The 24,892-nt window shown below is 35.1% G+C and overlaps 1 protein-coding gene across 1 annotated transcript; it reads left to right on the plus strand.

Annotated features, from left to right (window-relative positions):
* Window positions 1–467: 467 nt before the first annotated feature.
* Window positions 468–15,825, plus strand: LOC128551622 (uncharacterized). Its single transcript, XM_053532520.1, has 3 exons — window positions 468–1,020; window positions 1,340–1,393; window positions 9,668–15,825. Exons 1-3 carry the CDS (start codon window positions 468–470, stop codon window positions 12,046–12,048), a joined length of 2,988 nt encoding a protein of 995 aa, XP_053388495.1. The 3' UTR covers window positions 12,049–15,825.
* Window positions 15,826–24,892: the final 9,067 nt, after the last annotated feature.

Raw genomic sequence — 24,892 nt, forward strand, 5'->3', positions numbered from 1 at the left:
CTAAAAAGAGATCAAGCATAAGCACTTAAAGAAACTTGAGATGTTACAAACCAAGTTTCATTATGATAAATCAAACGTTCTGTTCTATTCTCAGCTGTGTCAACCTCAAAGAAGTAAAGCATAAACATTTGAACTTGTAAAAGCTCTAGACAAGTAATGCTACATTCAAAAAAAGTATGGCGAACTTACATCAAGCGTTCAACGAGTATATGTCATATTAAGGTTTTATTCTATTTTTATCACGATTTGGGTTATCCTGACCAGAACTTTCAGGGGAGGCGTTTTAGTGACAATGTTGACAACGGACACTGGATGCTATGGACCATCCACCTTTACTCTCACCTTTTTTTAGGTGAGCTAGAAACAACAAACAAAGCAAAAAGAAAACACAACTTCTTATTTAAGTAATCTTGAACATTTACAGTTTCAGAAAATTTCATCAACTTAAATTCAAGAAGAGATGCAAAATGGCTGACAAATACTACCGCCTTAGTTGTTTCCTGATAGATATATGTCCAGAACCTCTCAGAGAACTGTTTTTACAAACTGCCAAGTCCGATACAAAACCTGGTGTACCATACACATCACTGGATGCTTACCTTGCATTTAGAAAAGCAGATATATTATCATTGAAGAACAGACGTAAACTGAGAGATGACCAGTATGATCTTCTGTATCCAAAATCTGGACCAGCTGATGAGTCACAGTGGGACTTTACCTTGTTAGCTGTTTTAATATTTGAACTATTTAAATCATACATTCCGAACCATGTCCAGTATTTCATCCGCGATATACGAGATGTGAGAAACAGTCTACAACATGTATCGAGAACTTCAAGCATTAGTGACTCAATGTTTCAGAAGAACTGGGATCGCTTGGAAATAGCAACTTTAACTTTGGCTAAAGTTGTAAATGGAACTAATTATGAGAATGTTATGAAGGAGAAGATTGAAATAGCCAAGGTCTCAAACATGCCAGACATTTTACAAAATGCTCACATGGTTAAACCAGGACCATCAGGTAATATCATAATTCATCACATATAATTTATCAACACCGAAAAGCTAAAATAAGGGTTTTTTTAACCATAACTATTTAAAGAATACCAGATAATGTGGTGCACCTTACAGTAAAGCTTTTCTAACTTTTACACTATTTTACATTTTAGCATGTAAACAGTATTACTATAATAACTTTCTTGAAAAATTTAACAGTACTACAAAGTTTATATATGCATTTTGAACTGTTTTGAGTTATAAACATGTTATTAAACTCATCTGAAACTGGGTTTTGTATATTTCTAATAAAAATTGAAAAAATGTACAATATTTATTTTTAGGGAAACCAAATAAAAGAATGAAAACAGTTGATAAGGCATTAAAGAGGATGCAAGGTATGTTTTTTTTCCAAATTAATTTTGTCTGTTATTGAGAAAAATTAAACGTAAAAGATAAATATGTATGTTGCAACATTAATGGCATTGGCTTATTACCATTGCACTTCATAAATCTGTTGTTTTGAATTAGTGTACGACACCTTTAAGGTAAGTAAAGGAAAGTTTAAGAGTACACTGACCCTTAGTTTCAAAATAGTTTCTACTAGATGGTTCAAGCTTGTTCGGGTATTTAGACATGACTTACAAATAACCGCTGCCTCTTGGAAACATGCTTAACTTTGATTTGACCTGGTGACCTAGTTTTTGACCACACATGACCCAGATAAAAAATCCTCCGAGATTTTATGCAGACAAACATTCTGACTAAGTTTCATGCACATCAAATGAAAAATGCAGGCTCTATTGCATGCACAATGTTTTTCTTTGATTTTAACAGGTAACCAAGTTTTTTACCTCGGATGATCCAGATCCAAACTTAAGCTAAAGATCATCAAGGTCATCATTTTGACCAAGTTTCATGAAGATAGGGTCATAAAAGTGGCCTATGGAGTGTTATCAAGCTTTTCCTCTGATTTGACCGGATGACCTAGTTTTTGACCCCATATGCCCAAGATTCGAACTTAACATGGAGGCCATCAAGATAAAAATTCTGGCCAATTCTCACAAGTTACAAACTTAAACTGTGGACTCTAGAGTGTTAACAAGATTTTTCCTTTGATCTAATCACATTAATTAAGACAGACATTCTGACCAAGTTTCATAAAGGTTAAATGACAACTAACTGTGGCCTCTAGAGTGTTCTCAAGCTTTTCCTTTGATTTGACCCGGTGACCTAGTTTTTGACCCTAAATGACCCAGATTTCAACTTGACCTAGAGGTCATCAAGTCAAACATCCACAATAATTCTCATGTTTTCAAATCACTCTGCGTCCGTGGTCCGTCGTCCTTTCGTCCTTCCGTCCGTCCGAACAATTTCTCGTTATCGCATCTCCTCAGAAACTACCAGGGGGATTTTGACCAAACTTTGTCAGAATGATGTATTGGTACCCTAGTTGTGTCCCCCTGAAAATCAGACTGGTTCAACAATTCTAGTGAGTTATGGCCCTTTGTTTATTTCTATAATTTACATAGATTTATATAGGGAAAATCTTTGAAAACCTTTTGTCCAAAACCACAGAGCCTAGGGTTTTGATATTTGGTATGAAGCATCATCTAGTGGTCCTCTACCAAGATGATTCAAATTATTTCCCTGGGGTCTAATATGGCCCTGCCCCGGGGGTCACATGGTTTATATAGACTTATATAGGGAAAATCTTTGAAAAACCTCTTGTTCAAAACCATAGGGCCTAGGGCTTTGATATTTTGTATGTGACATCATCTAGTGGTCTTCTACTAAGATTGTTCAAATTATCCCCCTAGGATCAAATATGGCCCCGACCCGGGGGTCACATGGTTTACATAGACTTATATAGGGAAAAAGTTTGAAAATCTTCTTGTCCAAACCACAAAGCCTAGGGCTTTGGCATTTGTAATGTAGCATCATCTAGTGGTTCTCTACCAATTTTGTTCAAATTATCCCCCTAGGGTCAAATATGGCCTCGCCCTGGGGGTCACATGGTTCATATAGACTTATATAGGGAAAAGCTTTTAAAATCTTCTTCTCAATAACCTAAAACATTCAAATTTTGACCACTTGTATGGTTTTGAGTGGCAAGATGAACCTTGACATGAGTTGACCTTGATTTTGACCTAATGACCTACTTTCAAATTTCTGTAGCTGCAGCCTTCAAATTTGGACCATATGCATAGTGAAAAAAACTTTGACCTTGACATTGACCTAGTGACCTACTTTCACATTTTTACAGGTACAGGCTTCAAATTTGGACAACATGCATAGTTTCGTGTTCCGAAATGAAATTTGACCTTGATTTTGACCTAGTGACCTACTTTCACATTTCTCAAGCTACAGCCTTCAAATTTGGACCACATGCAAATTTTTGTGTACCGAAACAAACTTTGACCTTTACATTGACCTAGTGACCTATTTCACATTTTTGAAGGTACAGGCTTCAAATTTGGACCACATGCACAGTTGTGTTCCGAAATAAAATTTGACCTTGATTTTGACCTAGTGACCTACTTTCACATTTCTGGAGCTACAGCCTTCAAATTTTGACCACTTGCATAGTTTTGTGTACCGAAATGAACTTTGACCTTAAGATTGACCTAGTGACCTACTTTCACATTTCTGTAGCTACAGGCTTCAAATTTAGACCGCATGCATAGGATTGTGTACCGAAACAAACTTTGACCTTGACATTGACCTAGTGACCTACTTTCACATTTTTGAAGGTACAGGCTTTAAATTTGGACCACATGCATAGATTTGTGTTCTGAAGTGTAATTTACCTTGATTTCGACCTAGTGACCTACTTTCACATTTCTCAAGCTACAGACTTGGTAGCCATTGGACCACTTGCATAGTTTTGTGTACCGAAATAAACTTTGACCTTAAGATTGACCTAGTGACCTACTTTCAAATTTCTCAAACTACAGCCTTCAAACTTGATGCACATGCATAGTTTTGTGTACAAAGAACTTTGTCCTTGAAATTGATCTAGTGACCTACTTTCACATTTCTTAAGCTACAGCTTTCGAATTTGGACCACATGCACAGTGCTATGTACGGAAATGAAATTTGACCTTGAGCTAGTCAATAAGTCTTGAAATTTGGAACACTCAAAAATGGCACATTGGTGGGCGCCAAGATCACTCTGTGATCTCTTGTTGAAACTTAAATTGTGGTCTCTAGAATGTTAACATGATTTCCTTTGTTCTGGCCTACTGACTTACTTTTTGACCCCACATGACCCAGTTACATACGTGACCTAGTTATCATCAAGACAAATATTGTGACCAAGTTTCATAAAGATTGGGTCACAACTGTGGCCTCTAAAGTGTTCACAAGGCAAATGTTGACAGACGACGGACACCGGACAATGACAGGTCACAATACCTCACCTTGAGGACTTTGTGCTCAAGTGAGCTAAAAAGAACAGTCATCTAAAAGTAGTTGTAGTTTACTATATGTATATTAAACAAGAGGGTCATGATGACCCTATATCGCTAACCTGTTAAACCGGGCCTTGGAATCATCAAGATAAACATTCTGACAAAGTTTCATGAAGACAGGGTCATAAATGTGGCCTCTATAGTGTTAACAAGCTGTTATATGGATTTTAGAGGTGACCTAGTTTTTGAACTCACATGACCCAGTTTCGGACTTGGCAAAGGAATCACCAAGATAAGCATTCTTACCAAGTTTCATGAAGGTAGGGTCATGGATATGGCCTCTAGAGTGTTAAAAAGCATTTCTTTTGATTTAAGCGGGTGACCTAGTTTTTGACCCGTCATGACCCAGTTTTGAACTTGGCATAGAAATCATCAAGATGAACATTCTGACCAAGATGTGGTCATAAATGTGACCTCGAGAATGTTAACAAGCTGCTTTCCATTCATTTGACCGGGTGACCTAGTTTTTTGACCCCATATAACCCAATTTTGAACTTGGCCTAGGAATCATCAAGATAAACACTCTGACCAAGTTTCATGAAGGTAGGATCATAAATGTGGCCTAAAGGGTGTTAACAAGCTTTTCTTTTGATTTGACCTTGTGACCTAGTTTTTGACCCCACATAACCCAGTTTCAAGGCTGGCCTAAAGATTATCTAGATAAACATTTTTTGTAAGTTTGTATCAAATCAAAGCATAAATGAAACCTCTATATGGCTGAAAGGGCCAATAAATACAATTTTGCCCCTTTTCGGGGCAGTAACTCTAGAACTTATAAGGAAATCTAGACGATTTTCGAAAGAGATATTATTGTGACTTCAGTTATGTGTTAGTGTGGTTAAAATCGAATGTAAAATGTCACTTCTATCGTGTTCACATTGAAGATAAAATTAACAAATATTGGCTCTTTCAGGGGTCAATCAGGGACCGTAACTCCGGAACCTTTGATTGGATCTGCCGGATTCATCACAGAATCCAAGATCTATTGTTGTTAAAGGTATTTTGCAAGTTAGTATCAAATCAAATCATAAATGAAGTCTCAATATGGCTGCAAATGCCAAAATAGCAATTTTTGGCCCTTTAAGGGGCCATAACTCTAGAACCCATGACGGGATCTGGCCAGTTTTCAAAAGGAACCGAGATATTTTGCCAATACAAGTCATGTGCAAGTTTAAATGAAATCATTTGCAAAATGTGGTCTCGATCTTGTTCACAAGCCAAAAATAGCAAAGTTTGGTCCTTTAAGGGGCCATAACCGGTTATAACCCATGACGAGATCTACCCAGTTTTCTATCTGCTAGTATTTCTAAAACCATCTAAAGAAGTAAAAGAATTTTCAAAATCAGCTCAAAAATGAGAAAGTTATGAGCATTTAACTATTTGATCAAAATGGCGATCATTTTGTTTCAATGGTAACAAAAAAACAAAATGGCAGATGTACTAAATTTCTAGATACTTATTTGAACTGTATTTACTTATTTCTGTAAAATTATTTCAATGCTTTTTCCAGCTATAATGAAAGAAGTTTCCATGTTTTACATCTTACACTCAAGAAACATATGAAATTAATCTATTACAATGTTATTTTCTAAATAAAGAATTCAGCAGTGTGTAAATGACGACACAAACACTAAAATGGCTGCTTCTTTGATCAGCCATTTTCTTAAATTTCAAACTGTCATATCTTTTTCAATAGTGTTCCGATTTTGAAAATTCTTTCAGCGTTATGAAAGACTTGAGGTTGAGGCAGTCATATAAAATTAATTTGTTGTCAGGCATTCCTTGCCCTTTAATTGGCATATTTCATTCTAACTTTAGTTATAAAGTGGACTATGAGTGGTAGTGGGCCATATAGATTTGGTCTTGTCCGTGCGTGTGTCCATCCGAAAAGAGTTTCCGACGCGCCTATCTAAAAACGTATTAGATATAAATAGATGAAACATTGCATGAGTCTTAATCATGATATGAACTTGCGCACCTCTTTTTTTCGTCTGGCTCCAGTCCTTATTTCTAGAGTTACGGTCCGTGAAATAGTAAAAAAATCCCATTTTTACCTAATGACGTGCCTAGCTCAAAAAGTATTTGATGTAAATTCATTAAACCTTGCATGAGTCTTTATCATGATGTGACCTTGCACACTTGGCATTCTTCTTGAGATTATAGTGCTTATTACAGAGTTATGGACCTTTACATAGCCAAAATAGTGGATAGTTGTTTGTGATGCTCATATCTCAAAAAGTATATGGCCTAGAATAATGAATCCTTTATGCGAAATGTTTGTTGAGGCTATACCCCCTTAAGACTGCAAAGACAGGGGTTTCTTCCTCATTTTGGGAATATTACCCATTACCCTGGAATTGGGAATTTTCGCGTCAACATTTGAATGAGTTCCCCTTATTTGTGACAAATGTAACAGTGAGGACACACACAGTGTCCTACAGACACATTCTATTTAGTATCAACGACCTGATCTTTTAAAACCCTTGCAGCCTCAATATGCACCACACTGGACCTCAGAACAAGTTTGCTATACACCAAGTTTGATCAGAGTATGTCATTCCGCCTACAAATTTCTGTAAGCCCCAGCCATTAAAATGGGGTGAGGGCATATTGTTACCCCTACCTGTGTGTGCATTCATGTTTATGTGATTCCCTGCATGTTTATGTTTATGTCCCATGACTTTTTAGCCAAAGGCTCAGGGTGAGCTTTTGTGATCGCTCACCGTCCGTCGTCCGTCCGTCCACACTTTCCTTTAAGCAACATCTCCACCTAAACTACTTGGCCAATTTTGATGAAATTTCACAGGGATGTTCCTTGGAAGGTCTTCTTTAAAAAGTGTTCAAAGAATTGAATTCCGTACAGAACTCTGGTTGCCATGGCAACCGAAAAGAAAACCTTTAAAACTATTCTCGTTCAAAACCACAGGGCCTAGGACTTTGATATTTGGCATGTAGCATCATATAGTGGTTTTCTACCAAGATGATTCAAATTATCCCTCAAGGATCAAATATGACCCCGCCCTGGGTGTCAGATGTTTTACATAGACTTAATAGGAAAACTTTTGAAAATCTTCTTGTTCAAAACCACATGGCCTAAGGCTTTGATATTTAGTGTGTAGCATTATCTAGTGGTCCTCTACTAATATTGTTCAAATTACATCCCTAGGATCAAATATGGCCCCACCCTGGGGGGTCACATGGTTTACATAGACTTATAAAGGAAAATCTTTGAAAATCTTCTTGTCCAAAACCATAGGACCTAGGGCTTTGATATTTGGTATGTAGCATCATCTAATTATCCCCCTAGGGTCACATATAGCCCCGCTCTGGGGGTCACATGGTTTATATAGACTTAAATAGGAAACAGTTTGGAAACCTTCTTGTCCAAAACCACAGTGCCTAGGGCTTTGATATTTGGTGTGTAGCATCATCTAATGGTCCTCTACCAAGATTGTTCAAATCATTCCCTTAGGGACAAATATGGCTCCACCCAGGGGGTCACATGATTTATATAGACTTTACATAGGGAAAACTTTGAAAATCCTCTTGTACAAAACCACATTGCCAAGGGCTTTGTTATTTAATATGTAGCATTCTATAGTAGTCCTTTACCAAGATTGTTCAAATTTTCTCCCTGGTGTCAAATATGGCCCCGCCCTGGGGGTCATATGGTTTATATAGACTTCTATAGGGAAAACTTTGAAAATTTTCATGCAAAAAACCACATAGCCTAGTGCTGTAATATTTAGTTTGTTGAATCTTATAGTAGTCCTTTACCAAGACTGTTCAAATGATTCCCCTGGGGTTAAAAATGGCCCCGCCCCGGTGGCACATGGTTTAAATAGAATTGTACAGGGGAAAACCTATAAAACAAGAGGGCCATGATGGCCCTATATCGCTCACCTGGTTAAATGGTTGCTATGATGATTTGCATTTAAGCTTGATCCCGGGGTCATGATTTGAACAAACTTGGTAGAGATCCACTAGGCAATGCTATACACCAAATATCTAAGCTCTAGGCCTTCTAGTTTATTTCTAGACATTTTTTGGAAGATTTTCCTATGTATAATCAAGTAACCCCTGGGACGGTGCCAATTTGACGCCGGGGGTCATGATTTGAACAAATTTTGTAGAGGTCCTCTAGGCAATTCTACATGTCAAATATTTAAGCTCTAGGCCTTCTGGTTTATTTTTAGCAAACTTTTGAAGATTTCCCTATGTACAATCAAGTAACCCCTGGGGCTGGGTCAATTTGATCCTGGGGGTCAAGATTTGAACAAATTTTGTAGAGGTCCACTAGGCAATGCTACATGTCAAAAGAGTTTTTTTTAAGATTTTCCTATGTAAAATCATATGACCCCTCGGGTGGGGTCAATTTTGATCCCGGGGTAATGATTTGAACAAACTTGGTAGAGGTCCACTAGGCAATGCTTCACACCAAATATCTAAGCTCTAGGGCTTCTGGTTTTTGAGAAGAGGATTTTTTAAAGTTTTTCCTTTCGGTTGCCATGGCAACCAGAGTTCTGCATGGAATTCAATTCTTTGAACAGTTTTGTAGAGCTTCACCCAAGGAACATTCCTGTGAAGTTTGGATGAAATTGGCCTAGCGGTTTATGAGGAGATGTCGTTTAAAGTAAAAGTTTACGGACGGACGACGGACGACGGACGAAGTGCGATCATAAAAGCTCACCTTGTCACTCCGTAACAGATAAGCTAAAAATTCTTGTCCTAAACCATACGGCCCAGAGCTTAGATATTTAGTATGTGGCATGCTCTAGTGGTTGTCTAATAAGATTGTTCAAATCATGACCCTGGGGTCAATATAGGTCAAGAATAGACACGACCAAGCAAAAAAATGTATGCATTTGAACATTTTGACAGTTGAAACATCAACACACATGTACAAAGCCCCTAAAAATATTTAACATATCATTTGTAATGATACACCTAATTGATCAAAAGCTAATGGTAAAAGGAACGGAGCTTTATGTGCACCAAATACATCCATCTTCCCTGCATTGAATAAAATCTATAAGAGGATCCTTTGGAAACATAGATCGCAACCAATAAAAAAATTATGAGACTCAGTTTGATTGCGTCTGTTTAAGAAGAGTAATGAAATGTGCAACACCACTCACGCCTGTTAGAGTAATGAACTCCCCGTAAACTGTAAGTATTAAAACCTTATTATTTCCACAGGCGATGATGATCCACGTACAAGAAAACTTTTTGAGGATGCTATTAAAGATGGCGTGGAAACCGACAAAACAATACGAGTTATGATAATCGGCTGCCACAATCAGGGGAAAACCACATTAGCAAGACGGCTACAGGGACAGTCAATCGAAGGCATCGAAAGCACAAATGGAATCGATATTCATAAATGTGTTAACACAGCCAATGGAATATGGCAAAAGCAAAACACAGAAAACGATGAAGATGAAAAAATTAAAAGAATTGCCAAGGTGATGTTATCACATTCTAACTCCGATCAAAACGATTTAGACATTGAAGATGACGTAATTGGTGAGGCAGTTGGAGTTACAGCGAAAGAAAACCAGGCACAGAGTCTTGAGCAATTCAGATTCAACAAGCCAGAGACAATGGATCCGATAGAAACTTCGGTCATATTCCAAGACCATAAAAAACACCAGCAGAAGGAAATGCATGGACATTCTGTAGATCCTTTCCCATTACAAAAAGTTTTACTAGCTATGGAAGAAAATGATAATGTTGAAGAAACTATTCATTTGTGGGACTTTGGTGGTCAGTTTGCATTCTATGCTACACACCAACTGTTTCATTCAACACATGCTGTGTACCTTTTAGTATTTGACTTAAGCAAGCCGTTGGAACACCTTGTAAAAGATGATGAATATCCAGGTGGTGCAGAATCAGCCATGAAATCCATGAAAGATTACATTGAATTTTGGGTAAATTCTGTGCACTCTTTTGTGGCGAGTAAAGATGGCAAACAACCACAAATTGTACTAGTTGGTACACATACAGATAAACTCAGAGATGTCAAAGAAGAGGCAAAAGTATATTTTGAAGCTGTCAGACAATTGTTTGATGGAAGTATTTTACAAATGCATTTGCACCCTAAAACCTTTGAAATATCGGGAACGGATCTATCAGACAAAGCGATACAACTTCTCCGTAAAACTATTTTTGACATTGGGAGGGCAAGCAACCAAAATATACCAGCAAGATGGATACCGCTTGAGAAGGCACTAACAGAGATACGAGATGAAAACATAATACAATTCAAACGGCTTCAAGAAATAGACGGATCTTCAAAATATCCAATCAAAAATGAGGAACAGCTAAAGTTCTTTTTGGAGTTCCATCATGCGAAGGGGACATTCCTTTACTTTGACGATAGCAAGCTTACACAATTTGTTGTATTGAATCCTCAGTACATTATAGATGCCTTTAAATGTATAATGACGTCGAGAGAATTTTGTATAACGGACGGCACATTGCGACCTTTATGGCAGCAGCTTACAAAAGATGCGATTCTTCGACCAGAACTGATACAGGGTGTATGGGACAATGGAACAGATAATCGATTCAGCAAATTTAAGGATGTCCTCGTGTTATTTTTGCAAAAACTAAGGATCATTGCAGAGGCTCAGATGTTTGACATAGAGTCACTAGTTCCTCTTGGCTATTATATAGTTCCAAGTTTTCTAAGAAAAGCAGAAGATGATGAGATTGTGACTTTCCTAAAAGGTCGAACATGTACAACTGTCTCCGTTGTGTACGCGTTTGAAAACGAAGCTATCGTGCCCACAATTTTTCAGAGAGTTATGGCTTCAGCTATTGGAACGTGGCCAGTCGTGAAAAATTCTGATAGAAGTTTGCATTTTGAAAACGCATGTGTTTTCAAACTTGATCTGTCATATGCCGGGATCATACTACGTCATAGAAAAATGATAGAGCTGTCTATGGCTCATTTATGTCTTGGAGAAAACGTATTTGCAGACAAGCCGGATTATTTTCGCCGGTTTGTAGAATATGTAATTGGGACTGAATTTGGAAAATTGCAAAGGAACGGAGATGGTCTTGAAAAAACTCTGTTTCAGACAGGTATAAGATGCTTCCATGAAATTCATGAGTACGCGGGCAGCAAGGAAATTTATTACCTTGATGATTTGAAACCACTGTCTTCTAAATCGGTGTCCTGCCCAGATGATGTGTTTCATGAAGGCATACGCATTGAACAAATATTTCAGCAATGGTTCTTTAAAGAGGAAGAGACACTACCAACGAAAAAGAAAATACCCCAACGCAAATTGTCCTCAAAAGAATATGTTAAACTATCGTGTGACTGTATAGGAAGTGAGTGGAAAATTCTTGCCCGACAGTTAGAGATAGGCGAAGTTAGGATAGACCATATTGAGTCGGACAATCAGAAGATGAAGAATCGAATATATGAAATGCTTTTAGAATGGGATACGAAAGATGGAGATAGGGCAACGTTGGACGTTTTGGTGAAGGCACTCGGTGATATTTCATCACCAGCGGTAAATTCGGATACTTTAAAAAACATAATAGATAGTTTCTACTGCCAGTGAGCGTGATTGTTGTTAACACAAGCAATTCTGTCAAAGTACAAACACTGAACTTAACATCGTTCTGTTCCCTCTAATGATCACCTATATGATTCATTTACATATAACTAATAATGGTGTATTTGTAGTACTAAAACCAAGTGACGCTGTGCGTCTCATATTACGCAATGTCCCCAACGAGTTGAAATATAGATATGTAAGAATTTTAATAATTATATATCAAGATGGGGCGATGTATATTGAAAGCTTCGCCTGCTGTTTTACACGATAGTTGCCACTAATGTGAAATCGATTCTTGAAATGATTTATTATTCCTCTGCCGAGGGCGAAGGGTGATACAGTGAAAAGTGAAATGTACAAGATCGATGGCTCTACCTTGCTTACATTTAATGCATTTTCTGTATTCTTTGGTATACCATTTTTGTTTGGAGCAAAACACAAAAACTTTAAAAGGGGATTCAGTTATAACTTCAAACAAGTTATGCCGCTCACACCCTTTAACACCGGTTTAAGCCGGATTCTATAATCTAAGTAAAAATGAATGTACTATTAACCATATCATTTGCATATATATTGAACACAAAATAGTTTTCCTAACACTCTTCATCTTTAAACTAATATACCGGTACATAAGATTCACGACTTCAAAATATTTCCTCTTATTGGTCACCTTTTATTCGATAATTTTGATTCGATAGAGGACGTCAAACGTGACACTTGTTATTGGAACATATTTAACTATAACAAGAAAAATGAAAATTCACATAGGATAAACTTTTAACTCCCTGGAATGAATTTTCCTTTTGGATTTTTGTACTTCGTGTACTCTCAAAATGCATATAGTAAATTGGCCGAAATAGGTACGCGTAGCCGTGTTTGAAGATGTACATTTTCCTTCCCATAACTTATAATTTATTCGACGCCGCCAGGAGGCGGTGTCGAGTATATGGGATACACTTTTAATTTGGACCCTGTAAAGATGGTAATGAATAGTTTCGGAATGATAAACAGAACACAGTGAATAGTTTGTAAAAGGACCCACGATATTGCACAATAGATTTTAGTGAATAAACAAAAAAATGGCAAAAAGAAAACATAAGAGATGTATGTAATGCAATTATGTGATATAAAACAATGTTATCTGTCTTTCCTCTCCTTATTTGTCGAGCAGAAAATATTTTTTTATTTATAAATTCGTCAAAATGTTGATCCGATTTATTGATAAGGGAGGTTACTCTGTAAGTCAAGTTTTCTATTTCTGACCTTAGCATGACCTACTTACCTATCTAATTTTCTATAAATAGAACACATCGCAGATATACCATACTGCAACGCGTGAATTGCGGACAAGGGAGCGTTCATGTATTTTACAATAATTAACCTTTCAGTAATCTTTGAGAGAATATTAAAAAATAAAAATACGGAAAATTACACTTTGCCTGCATAAAATTCCTTGAAAAAACGTATTAACAAATTAGATAAAGGAATCAATAAGCATATATATGTTGAAATGAACGTAGGAGTGCCGCTGTTGACCTATTTTTAATCTTTTGTCCTATTTTCTTTGTTGATAGGTACAGTGATGTAATTTCAGAATGCGCACATTTTTGCAGATTCCTTTTACAGTTGTATATTTATTCAATTGTTATGGTTACCTTAACTTTGAAGCATGGACTTATCTTGATTCTAACCTTTGACCTTTTTTTGTCTATGTGTCATATACTTATTGTTTACAGATATTCACTGTCAACTAAGGTGTGCAATAAAGGGCCATCATTTGGCTGCATTTGTCAGTGACAAGTTAATACTTCCTTAAAATGTGGTTAGATCGAAATATCAAAAGCCATGGGACCATAACTTATCAAAGCATCATGCAGTGACTTTCAAATAGATTTCCTTGTTGAATTTATATTTTCATTTATTTTATATGACTAGTCAGTTGCTCTTGTTGTATTATATCTTGTTACTTGTTTCATTTTTCCCTTTTTTTTACTGTTATAGATAGTTTATTTTTGTATCTGTCCATTCCTGTCTAACTTAAAAAAAGATTTGCATTGTAACATTTTCAACACTTTGGCAGAGGGTTATTATGCTTGCTAAATTTCTTGTAATATCAGATTTGAATCTAGACACTGACATATTCCTAGTAACCTTACGGTTCAACGAGGACTTCAAGTTTACCGTTCGTCCAAAAAAAATGAAATCTATGATATTCCAAAAGTATACAAGAAAGATTCATGACATTTGTTTTGTGAATAGGAGCAATTTAGAGATTATTCATGTTATATCATTCTTTTCTTGGACACATACCCAACTTTTTTATTCTTAGGCGTCTTATATATCAATCTATCTGCAGCGGGGTGCGAGAACAGCCGCCGCAGAGACTTTTTGAAATCAGACAGACCTGTCATTTACATTGAAATATAGAAGGATTAAAGTTTGTTTTGACCATTCTTATTTCCTGCTTTGATATTTAAATTTATCACTGTTCCTACCATAAAGTTCATTTTCTTATCTTTCCACTGGTGTATTTTTTATTTATGTAACACTGTTTCTTCTTGCTTCCAATTTCATTTGAAATCAACCATAGTATTTCCCTATGTAACCTTATAAAATGTAAGCAAAACACGTCTTTCGCTAACTTTAAAGGACATTTAATACTGTTTCTCCTTTGAAACAAATTTTATCACTGTTAAGACGTGAAAGTATAACAAACAAAGAGAATGATGATATAAAAATATTTAACGTAATTCAATAGCATCTTGCTTCCATTTGCATTTAAAAACGGCTAAAATTGCATTTTAGCCACTCAGTCCAAAATGTCCGAATTATCTGTTAGCTGATAAGAGTCTAGTTCTGTCTTGCTTGAAGTATTCCGTAGTAGATGCAAAGATGTTAGAATTATTATAGCTGGAATTCAGTTGTAAAGCTTAAGTTTTTTTGACTGATTGTTGAAAAATAAAGGTTTAAAATATTGCCTTGATCGCATTTTGCGTTACATATGGTTTATTTTATGTATAAAAAAACTGGTGTCAAATATTACTGTGTATTGCGGTCAATGTCACAGCCACTTGACATTGTTACGGTCAAAAATGTAAATTGCCGCAACCACGTGTCATTGAAATATTCGGTCTTAGAATGTAACAGATTGTTACATGTGAAATGTCAAAAATCATAGTTTATAGTTTTGTAAATTTAACATCCACGCTACACTGTGACTGACAGAATATATCGGTTGCATTTTTGTAAAAAGTGAAATAAATGAGATATTATGTGTGCGAAATAAAAATAGTATAACGTTTGAGATTCAGTATAGAGATTATAAACAAAATCAGAATTCTTATCGGCTTTTACAGGGTTTTCGCTTCCATAGTTATTTATCAGAACCGGATCATGAACATACAGCTGTATTATTTTTCTGTTATTATATGTATTACAAGATTGCTATATGATATAATTGACTGATAGATATATTTAGCACTGCTGAAAGTATATAAAATATACTACTGACACATAGATTGTGGACCATATTGAAAATTGGCTAAACACCAAATATGTTATCCACTTAAAATAAAGTCGTTATTATCATTATTATTATAGATTCGAGTACTTAATTTTAATTATCATGTTTACGAAGCTCACAGTCGAACAAATAGTTGTCAAAACTATTCTAAGTCTAAATGTGAACAATGGACTGACATGATATATCTTTTAACTTGATATATTTTAATTTAAAATGGATTTTAATATTACAGTAATATTGATTAAAATGAAATAGCATATAGCAGGTTGGCTGTTTTGCTTAGTATATACATGTATAAGCGTGTAATGTGTTTCTGATTAATAGGAAAGTGTTAAGTATAGTAGCTGTCAGCATGATCATACCATAAAACTTCTGTAAACAAAGCAGGTATCCGTGCCTGTAAGGGTCAGTTATAAAAAGAAAAACTTTATGATGAAATGAAATGAAAGAAAATGATTTTAAATAAATCATCAAATTTCAATCCTAAAAATCTATCCTATCACGTTGACTATTCAGAAATTATTGTGAATACTTTTGATCACATAAATGTATGCAGCGTGTGCTATCCATACTGATAAACAACCAGATGTTCTGTTGCGCAACATATTATACTTAATTAACTAAGCAAATACAAATGAGATAGCGGTCAGATAAACCTAAAGTTTTAGTACTTAATTATTTGACTGGTATCTTAAATTGTTATTTCTTTCTTTACTGTTACATATTGTAAATACATGTGTTTTTAATTGCTGCAAGTAAACGTTTCCACAATGTCAGACTTCCTTAGTCCATTTCATAGCTTGTACTCAAAAATGAACTTTCATTTAATAACCAGGTATCTCCGCACCGAAAGAAAGCCTAGAAGCAAAATGATATTTTAACACTAAATGTTACAAATGAATTTTAAAAGCTGTTGATGAATCAAAATTATCTTATCTGGATATCTTTAATTCACAATTTGAATGTTTTCAATTAAATTTCAATCACATATCACTGCTGAAAATGATTTTTATGATTTTAATTTATATGACTATATATACATCATAGCTATGTTTTCATGAGGTTGGTTATTGATTCTGTTCATATTTGAGGTGATCGTGAAAATATTTTATCCAAAACTCTTGCATTAAATATACGGACTCCCATTTCGTCCTTCCTATTCTTTTATAGACTCTACCATGGTTCCCCGGTTCGTCTCGGGTACCATGTCGAACATCTGATGAATGAGAATGATTGGTAATAAGATACGTTATGTTACTTTACGGGTAGATAAGGGCAGAAACTCGCATATCTAATTTGTCTTATCAACGGTAAATACAGGGTATTGTCCCTTGATGAAAGAAGACTTTAGTTTGACATGAAGACTTTTTGTTGTTTTGGCAACGGAAACTGTATAATCTGCATTCCGAAATATATAATGTAGGAGACTAAGGTCCATGAAACTTCATCAGTGAATAGAAAACACCCATTACATTATATGATAATAAAAATAATGGTTTCTGTGAACCACAACTTTGAAATGATTATCTTTCAACATTTCCTCATTTCTCAACAAATTGCATTTCTGTGAAACATGCTCCTGCATTTAAAAGCTTTTCATAGGTGCTGACCTTAGTTGGTGAAATAATTAATTTAATTTTGTATGTAAAGGGGCCACCTACTCGCAAGGTCAATGTCATTGCAGGTAGAGGATTTGTATTGCATGGTAATACTTTTCTATCATGCTTATTCTTCATGCTCTTAAAAGTTTATAACATATATTGTATTATGTGCTAATGTTGATAATTTTTAACCAGTCAGACTAACCAAACTAATAATTAGGTGATTTCTCATATTGCAATAAATGTACTTCAGACACAACACTTGGCGGCGTCTTTGATGCTTGCATCAATGAATTTCCTTGTATCATATAGTATATAATGTTTTACATTATTACTGCCAATTTCAGAATAGCGCGCCGTTTCAGTGTTTGCATCATACACATTTAGTCACTGACTGATATCGATTTTCTTATCGTGAGTGGCTAATTTTGTAACCGTCATTTACATAAACTCCGCCCAAGACGCGAGCCAAGTTAAACTGAAAAGTCTGTAATAAATGTATTTATGGTTTTTAAAATGGATGATATTACAGTTTTTAGTCGTATCTCAGACTCGGTTTCAAAACAAACATTTTTGTACGTGCTCTCAAACGGATTTCATTATGTACATGTGTATGTAAAACTGAACTTAACGATCATTTCACGTATACATTATAAGTATTTTGTTCCTGTCACCGATGTACATCGATTTCCTTGTGACAAGCCGATAAAAAATAATGTGTATTTTTATCGCTTGGTCAGGGATCTAAGTTTACATTAGTAAATCATAGCCTAATGGGCATCACATTTCACATTAAAAAATATATATTTAGTTTAAACATAAATACCCCATTTACATGCATGACTCAAGTTTTAATAGTAATAGCTCTAAGCATTTCTGTGATTTTGGTAATCCAGCAACATGCGATTCTGACATGCTTGAATTAACTGGAATCTTTTTTTTTTCGTACATTGAACATGTATTTAGGTCCTACTTATCAACGATTAAACTTCCGGTCATGTAGCCGTTGTACATGAAGTTAAAAACCTTAAGTGCTGGGCTTCTTCATTTCGCTTTAATAGCAAATTGAAACTTGATTCGGATTCATGACTAAGTAAGTCTCCTTGCCAAGAAACTTGCTCACGACGGAAATTTATTTTCTTGGGTTTAACGCCAGTTTTCAACAGTTCTTTGATGTCGGGTGGTTAGTTTACTTAATTAAGCATCTCTTCTGGGAAGAACCAGTACTAGACTCTCGTCTCCGTAAGAAACTGCAAACTTTCTCACATAAAGAAATATGGTCGGTAGGAAGGCTCGAACCCGTGCCCCCACGCCAGTCAGTGAGAGGTTACAGTGATTTCAAGACAACGACTAACCACTCGACTATGGGAGCAGTCAACCGATGGATGGGTACTACAATTCGGATTCTAGAAATCACACGACAGACGTCGACATAGAGCTCTGAAGTTGATTAAGGGCGATGGAATCGACTGACAGCTTAGTTTTATCTCTACTTTTTTCCGTTTGACTTGAGTATTCATGACATCGCATACCACATGTCTTCTGCATTCAGTAATAATTTGACGGATTTCTGTGAAATAATGTATATTTTTTCATATCGAAAACTTTTCCAATGAAATTCTAATCGATGTCGATCCTTTGCCTTGGTAGTTTACAGATTATGTCGTAAATATAAAATAGATTCTATAGAACTTACGTGTCTCAAAAGATTTTTTTATTTAAAACTGTGATAGTAAAATTGCACCTCTATGTTCACAGCGTTTGTAAAAGGCGATCTTGCTTATTCTTTGCCTGTCACAGATACTAGTTTTGAACGATCGTACCATCTGACAATGATATGCATTTAATCAGAATCACATGTGCTTTTGTTTGTTTAAAATCATAACTATAATTTTCCTATCGTAAGCTTGTCTGACTTCCACAATTCTAGGCGTCAAACTCGAAAAGATCGAAATAGACAGCATCAAGGCAACCTAAATTAACCCACTTGAAACCTGGAAGACTGGATGTGGTAATCAGACTCGGAGGTATAATTATAGTGACCACATCACTTTGTATTTTTTACCGACAATCGGATTACATCGCATCGTAGGAAAGGAAATGCTTATTAGTTTTTTATTAAAAAATGGCTGCGTGTTTATCTGCACCCTTTACAGTCCATAAAATAAACAAATGTGTTTGTAAACATGGACGGATCCAAACAGAAGGGGAAGAAGCATTTTATAGAAATAAGTCAATGGCAAAATACAATACATATCGTAGTCCTGACCAACCTATAAACCGGGCCAGTCTATTATATAAGTACAACAACATGGTTGGCCCATTTAAACGAGCTGTAGTAAATTCTGAAGCAAAAATGAAAATAAAACAAGAGCTGTCCGTAAGACAGCGCGCTCGACTTTTCTCAGTGCTTGACTCTGAATTTGAGCTTTGCCAGTAAAAAAAAATCCAAGTTAAAAAGGGGCATAACTCTGTTAAAATTCAAATTATAGTTATGAGAATTGTGTCTCCTGGTGTAGACTTTGATAGTAAATAACTATTTTGAGTTTCAAGTCAAAAGCTTTAATAGTAACAGAGATATTTGACTTTATCAAAACATTTAACAAAAAAATCTAAGTTAAAAGGGGCATAATTCTGTCAAAATTCAAATCAGAGTTATGGGGATTGTTTCTCCTGATGTAGACTTTGATGGTAAATAAGTATTTTAAGTTTCGAGTCAAAAGCTTTGATAGTAACAGAGATATTTGACTTCATCAAAAACTTTAACTAAAAATTCTAAGTTAAAAAGGGACATAATTCTGTCAAAATTCAAACCAGAGTTATAGGAATTGTGTCTCCTGGTGTAGACTTTGATAGTAAATAACTATTTATAGTTTCAAGTCAAAAGCTTTAATAGTAACAGAGATATTTGACTTTATCAAAAACTTTAACTAAAAATTCTAAGTTAAAAAGGGACATAATTCTGTCAAAATTCAAACCAGAGTTATAGGAATTGTGTCTCTTGGTGTAGACTTTGATAGTAAATAACTATTTATAGTTTCAAGTCAAAAGCTTTAATAGTAACAGAGATATTTGACTTTATCAAAAATTTTAACAAAATTTCTAAGTTAAAAAGGGGCATAATTCTGTCAAAATTCAATTCAGTGTTATGGGGATTGTTTCTCCTGATGTAGACTTTGATAGTTAATAAGTAATTTAAGTTTCAAGTCAATAGCTTTGATAGTAACAGAGATATTTGACTTTATCAAAAACTTTAACCAAAAAATTCTAAGTTAAAAAGGGGCATAATTCTGTCAAAATTCAAACAGAGTTATGGGGATTTATTCTCCTGGTGTAGACTTTGATAGTAAATAACTATTTTAAGTTTCAAGTCAATAGCTTTGATAGTAACAGAGATATCTGACTTTATCAAAAACTTTAACCAACGCAGACGCCGACGCCGACGCCGACGCCGACGCCGGGGCAAGTGCAATAGTTCTACATTTTCTTCGAAAAGTCGAGCTAATAAAAATGCCAAGACTGCACTCGATTTAATCGGTCGCACGTTGCGCTCTTTACAGAATTGTCCGATACACATGTGTAGAAGAAAGGAATTACTGAACAAGACTTAGTGCTATAATATAACAGTGACCTGAAAGCATGTTCAATAGAGTGACATCCGTCAGAATTGGCGTGCTAAAATAGCAATCAACATGACATGTAAACTGGACAATAAAGTTTTTATTACAAAATCTAGTGCATGAACTTAGGTTTCTATTATCTGTGTAACAAGAACCAAATGCAACAAGCTGCGCTCTTAACCTTTAACCCGCTAAATTTCTATAATGACTTTGTCCATCTCATCTTTCAATTTGGACAGTAACATTAACTGTTTAAAGGGGTACTTACAAAAAAGATACTGATTGAATGGCGAACCGTACAGACCATGATCAGACTGCACGGACGTGCATGCTGATATTGGTCTTCACTGGTCGCAAAGACAGAAGCAATTGCCACAATCAGGCTAAAGGTTGAAACAGAAGAAAGGCATTATACAAACATGTACTAGGTATTACCAGACGTTCACGATTCTAGGGACAAAACTTTCAGTTGTATTTTGACAAGATACTGCATGTAGTTTTAAATAAATATTGCCGAGTTTGTTTTTTTTTTTCACAATTGAAAGCAAAAACTCCTGCTTCCTTAGTTTAGCGTTTCTAGTTTAAGAAAAACTTGAGCACAAGCTGAAACAAAATATAATAAAAAAGATTAGAAAGTTCATTAAATGTAAGTAGAGCAATTTTGGTTTGAAAGCGTGTAAACACGTATGACCTGGTAATCGAACTGTAGATACATTAATTCAAAATAAGTACATGAATCCAGCTGTGTTGTATTTCGTCGAGAGTTGCTTATAAATACAAATTATACACAACAATGCCGATCTTCAGACAGTTCAGATCTATAATGTAAATAGTTGTGTATATGCTGCGTATGTGTACATGCACATGTATGATTATGCAGGATTATCCTGAAATAAACTCCCGTAATATTTCACTTTTGTAACTAACACTTTACGAGGTTGCTTTCCACTGCTACCGATAGAAATATACGTTTGGGCGGATCAAACTACAAACGTCATCAAATTTCTCTCTTACCGATCACTACAGTGACAGCTACGTCATTTAAATTACTACCTGCGTTTGATGTAAACGCCCATTCGGCGAGCTTTTCTGAAATTGGCAGTATATACAATGTAATATGAAGTCTTAAGTATCAGAATGAGAAGTTCTTATTTCCTTTATATGAAACAATTAAAGAAATAGTTAATTTTAATATTTACTGCACGAAAGGTTTCACATTGACATTTTTATATAAATGATGTGAATACAAGTTTGTTGGTATTTTATTACCAATACTACAATTTACATGTCTAAATACTGTACATACCGCAATTAATGAATGTATAGCTCCAGTATCATTGTACTTAAAAATAGTATGAAAGTAGACTTTTTTTCAGTCTGTTAAAAATGAGAGTAGACATAATTCTCACAATCTTCATATAACACCAGAATATGGTTTCCTTATACTCGGTAGTATAACATTTTTCATATTTTGCCCACTTAAGAGACTTAAGAGAATAATTTAAATAAACCTGAAGCTTCCATTACAAAAATTACAGTAAATTTGCAAATTGACTAGTTACCGGTCTATGCCTAAGTTTTAGACATCAAATGTTGATGATTGCGACTCCAGTATATTAGGTACTTAAATTTGTAACGTGTGAAAAATTGATAGAATAAATTAATTTAAATTTACAAGTTTTTGTTCCCTTGCTCGTTGTATCTAAAATATTGCTTCAGTAATGTTACCAGACTAGATTCTTTATCAAGAAGGCATGTTACTGCATTCGTTTGCTAAAGACAGAGATAGACGTTAATGCACTGTTTTCTGTTATTGAAAGAAACTAAATAGCTATCATTTTTATTTTCATTTAACATTGATGGTGAAACAAGATCTTTTATAAGTTTTTACTTACAATTATTTAAAGCGAGACATATTTTGCTCTATTCGAGCCTCAAAAAACGTTCTTGTCACCTGAGTCATTTACAGTGTAACCTTTTTCTTACTTTATAGTTCAAACTTCTTTTTTATCCCATGACAAGCGAATGATTGTCCAAAGAGTAACCAACGTATTTTCATATTATTTCATAACTGAAAAAAATGGTCTGGTACAAAATTTATGAGTATCCCGTCTACTATGGATCTCCCGCATTCAGGGAGGCGGAACAACTATACCAAAATACACGGACTGCACACAACAAATAATGCGTTTATGTAACGCCCGGACCAAGTTTAGCAAAGAAATATTGTGTTTTTTCCCTTCTTTCTTTCATAGTTCAAGTTTTACCATTCAGCAATTTTAATATTTGTATTATCTTCACAATTTTAATACAGCATTGACCGGGACAACAATTTTGAGAAGTGCACTAAAGTCATTAGGTTTATTGTTGCTATTTATATCTAGATTTGCAAATTTTCATCACTTTCGTGTTCTTTAAAAGGTGGAATATTCACTGGTTTTCCAGCGACAGTTTTAGGAGGATCTCTGTAATTTCACATCCCTGTCAATTAACTCAATATACCAGAGGGGAATGTTGAGCAAAAGCAGCTGTCTTGAATGTCATTATATTAAAATATAAAGTTGTTAGATTATTTTGAGTTAAACCTGCATACTATATTTTCAATGAATAAGATGTAACAAACTACTCAATGAGTGAGTCGTCTGCTATAGACTGTTAGAAAATGTTACACAAAACTTAAATAGAAAATTGAGGCAGAAAGATGTTAGAACATACCATATCAACATTCGATGTGTGGTATGCTCATATAATTTTGGTATCATGCGAAGTGTATTGTCTACTGAGAATAGAGGATATTACATGATTGTCTTTTCATGTTGAATTTATTAAACGGGTTGAATAAATAATAAAATGCGAGGCTCTCCCGAGCATTTTTTCAATTTTATTCAACGAATTTAATGCGGAAAGTCGCAAATGTAATATTCTTTTTATCACATGTTTTTATCACATGTTAGCCTATCCTGTCGAAACATAAAAAATCTAGTTTCTTTTACAATAGGAATATATAATATTCATATTATATCATATATATCATATATTATACCAACGTCTCATATACTATAAACGACGACGACGTAAAAGCTTTATTCTAACATGGTTTGATTCGATTTCCAGTTAAAAAAGAAGGAAATCAAGCTCTGTATATTCTGCGATAAACAACGGTTGGCGCACGGACTGGTAAGAGAGCATTATGACCTCAATTATGACGTCAAATTTCCACATGACGTCCAATAAAATACTCCTCGAGTAAATGAAGCCCAGCATAATTATGTCTCCCACCACACAGTGGTGTGGGAGACATATTGATTTACTCCAGTCTGTCTGTCTGTCTGTCACAAAGATTGTCCGCACTCTAAGTCAAACATTTCTCATCCGATCTTCACCAAACTTCAATAAAATGTGTCTGCCAATAAGTGCTCGGCCAAGTTCGATAACTAGCTAAATCGGCCTAGGCACTTCGGAATTATGGCCCTTGAATTACCAAAACCACTCAGATTTCTTGCGTAGTTTTACCTCCAAACCGACCCCTATACTACTAGTAGTATAGGGGTCCTTTTGGTGTCAAGAAAACGCATGCACATGTGGATTCAGTAAACAGTATATAAAGCCTGACTTATTATTTAGATGATTAGACAGTTGTGGGAGACATGCGCTTTTCTCAAAAGCATCTCTAGTTATTTATTAAAATACATGTATGTCAATGAGCATGTCAGAATGAAAACAATCAATTATTTGTTAACTACACTAGTGTATTATCATTTTTATTTAATGGCTTTATACACTCCCGCGACGACAAATATTTGATAAAAGAAATTCTAACATGACTATTTGATTTCCAGTTAAACAAAGAAGGAAATCAAGCTGTTTATATTTAAGAAATAATTTATAGCAAAAAAGTGTTTAAACACTACCTGTGCACGATGGGCGGTTATACGTGGGCATAATAATTTCACGAGGTCGCAGCCCGAGTGAAATTAGTTGTACGACGTATTACCGCCCAAGTGTATAAATAGTGTTAAAACACTTTTGCTATAAATTATTTCGATTCTAATATGCCCTTAATCTAAAACAGTAGATAAAATATAGTAGCGCTCTTTCTTGGT

Source organism: Mercenaria mercenaria, unplaced genomic scaffold (assembly GCF_021730395.1).
Source record: "Mercenaria mercenaria strain notata unplaced genomic scaffold, MADL_Memer_1 contig_134, whole genome shotgun sequence".
In the NCBI taxonomy this organism is placed as follows: domain Eukaryota; kingdom Metazoa; phylum Mollusca; class Bivalvia; order Venerida; family Veneridae; genus Mercenaria; species Mercenaria mercenaria.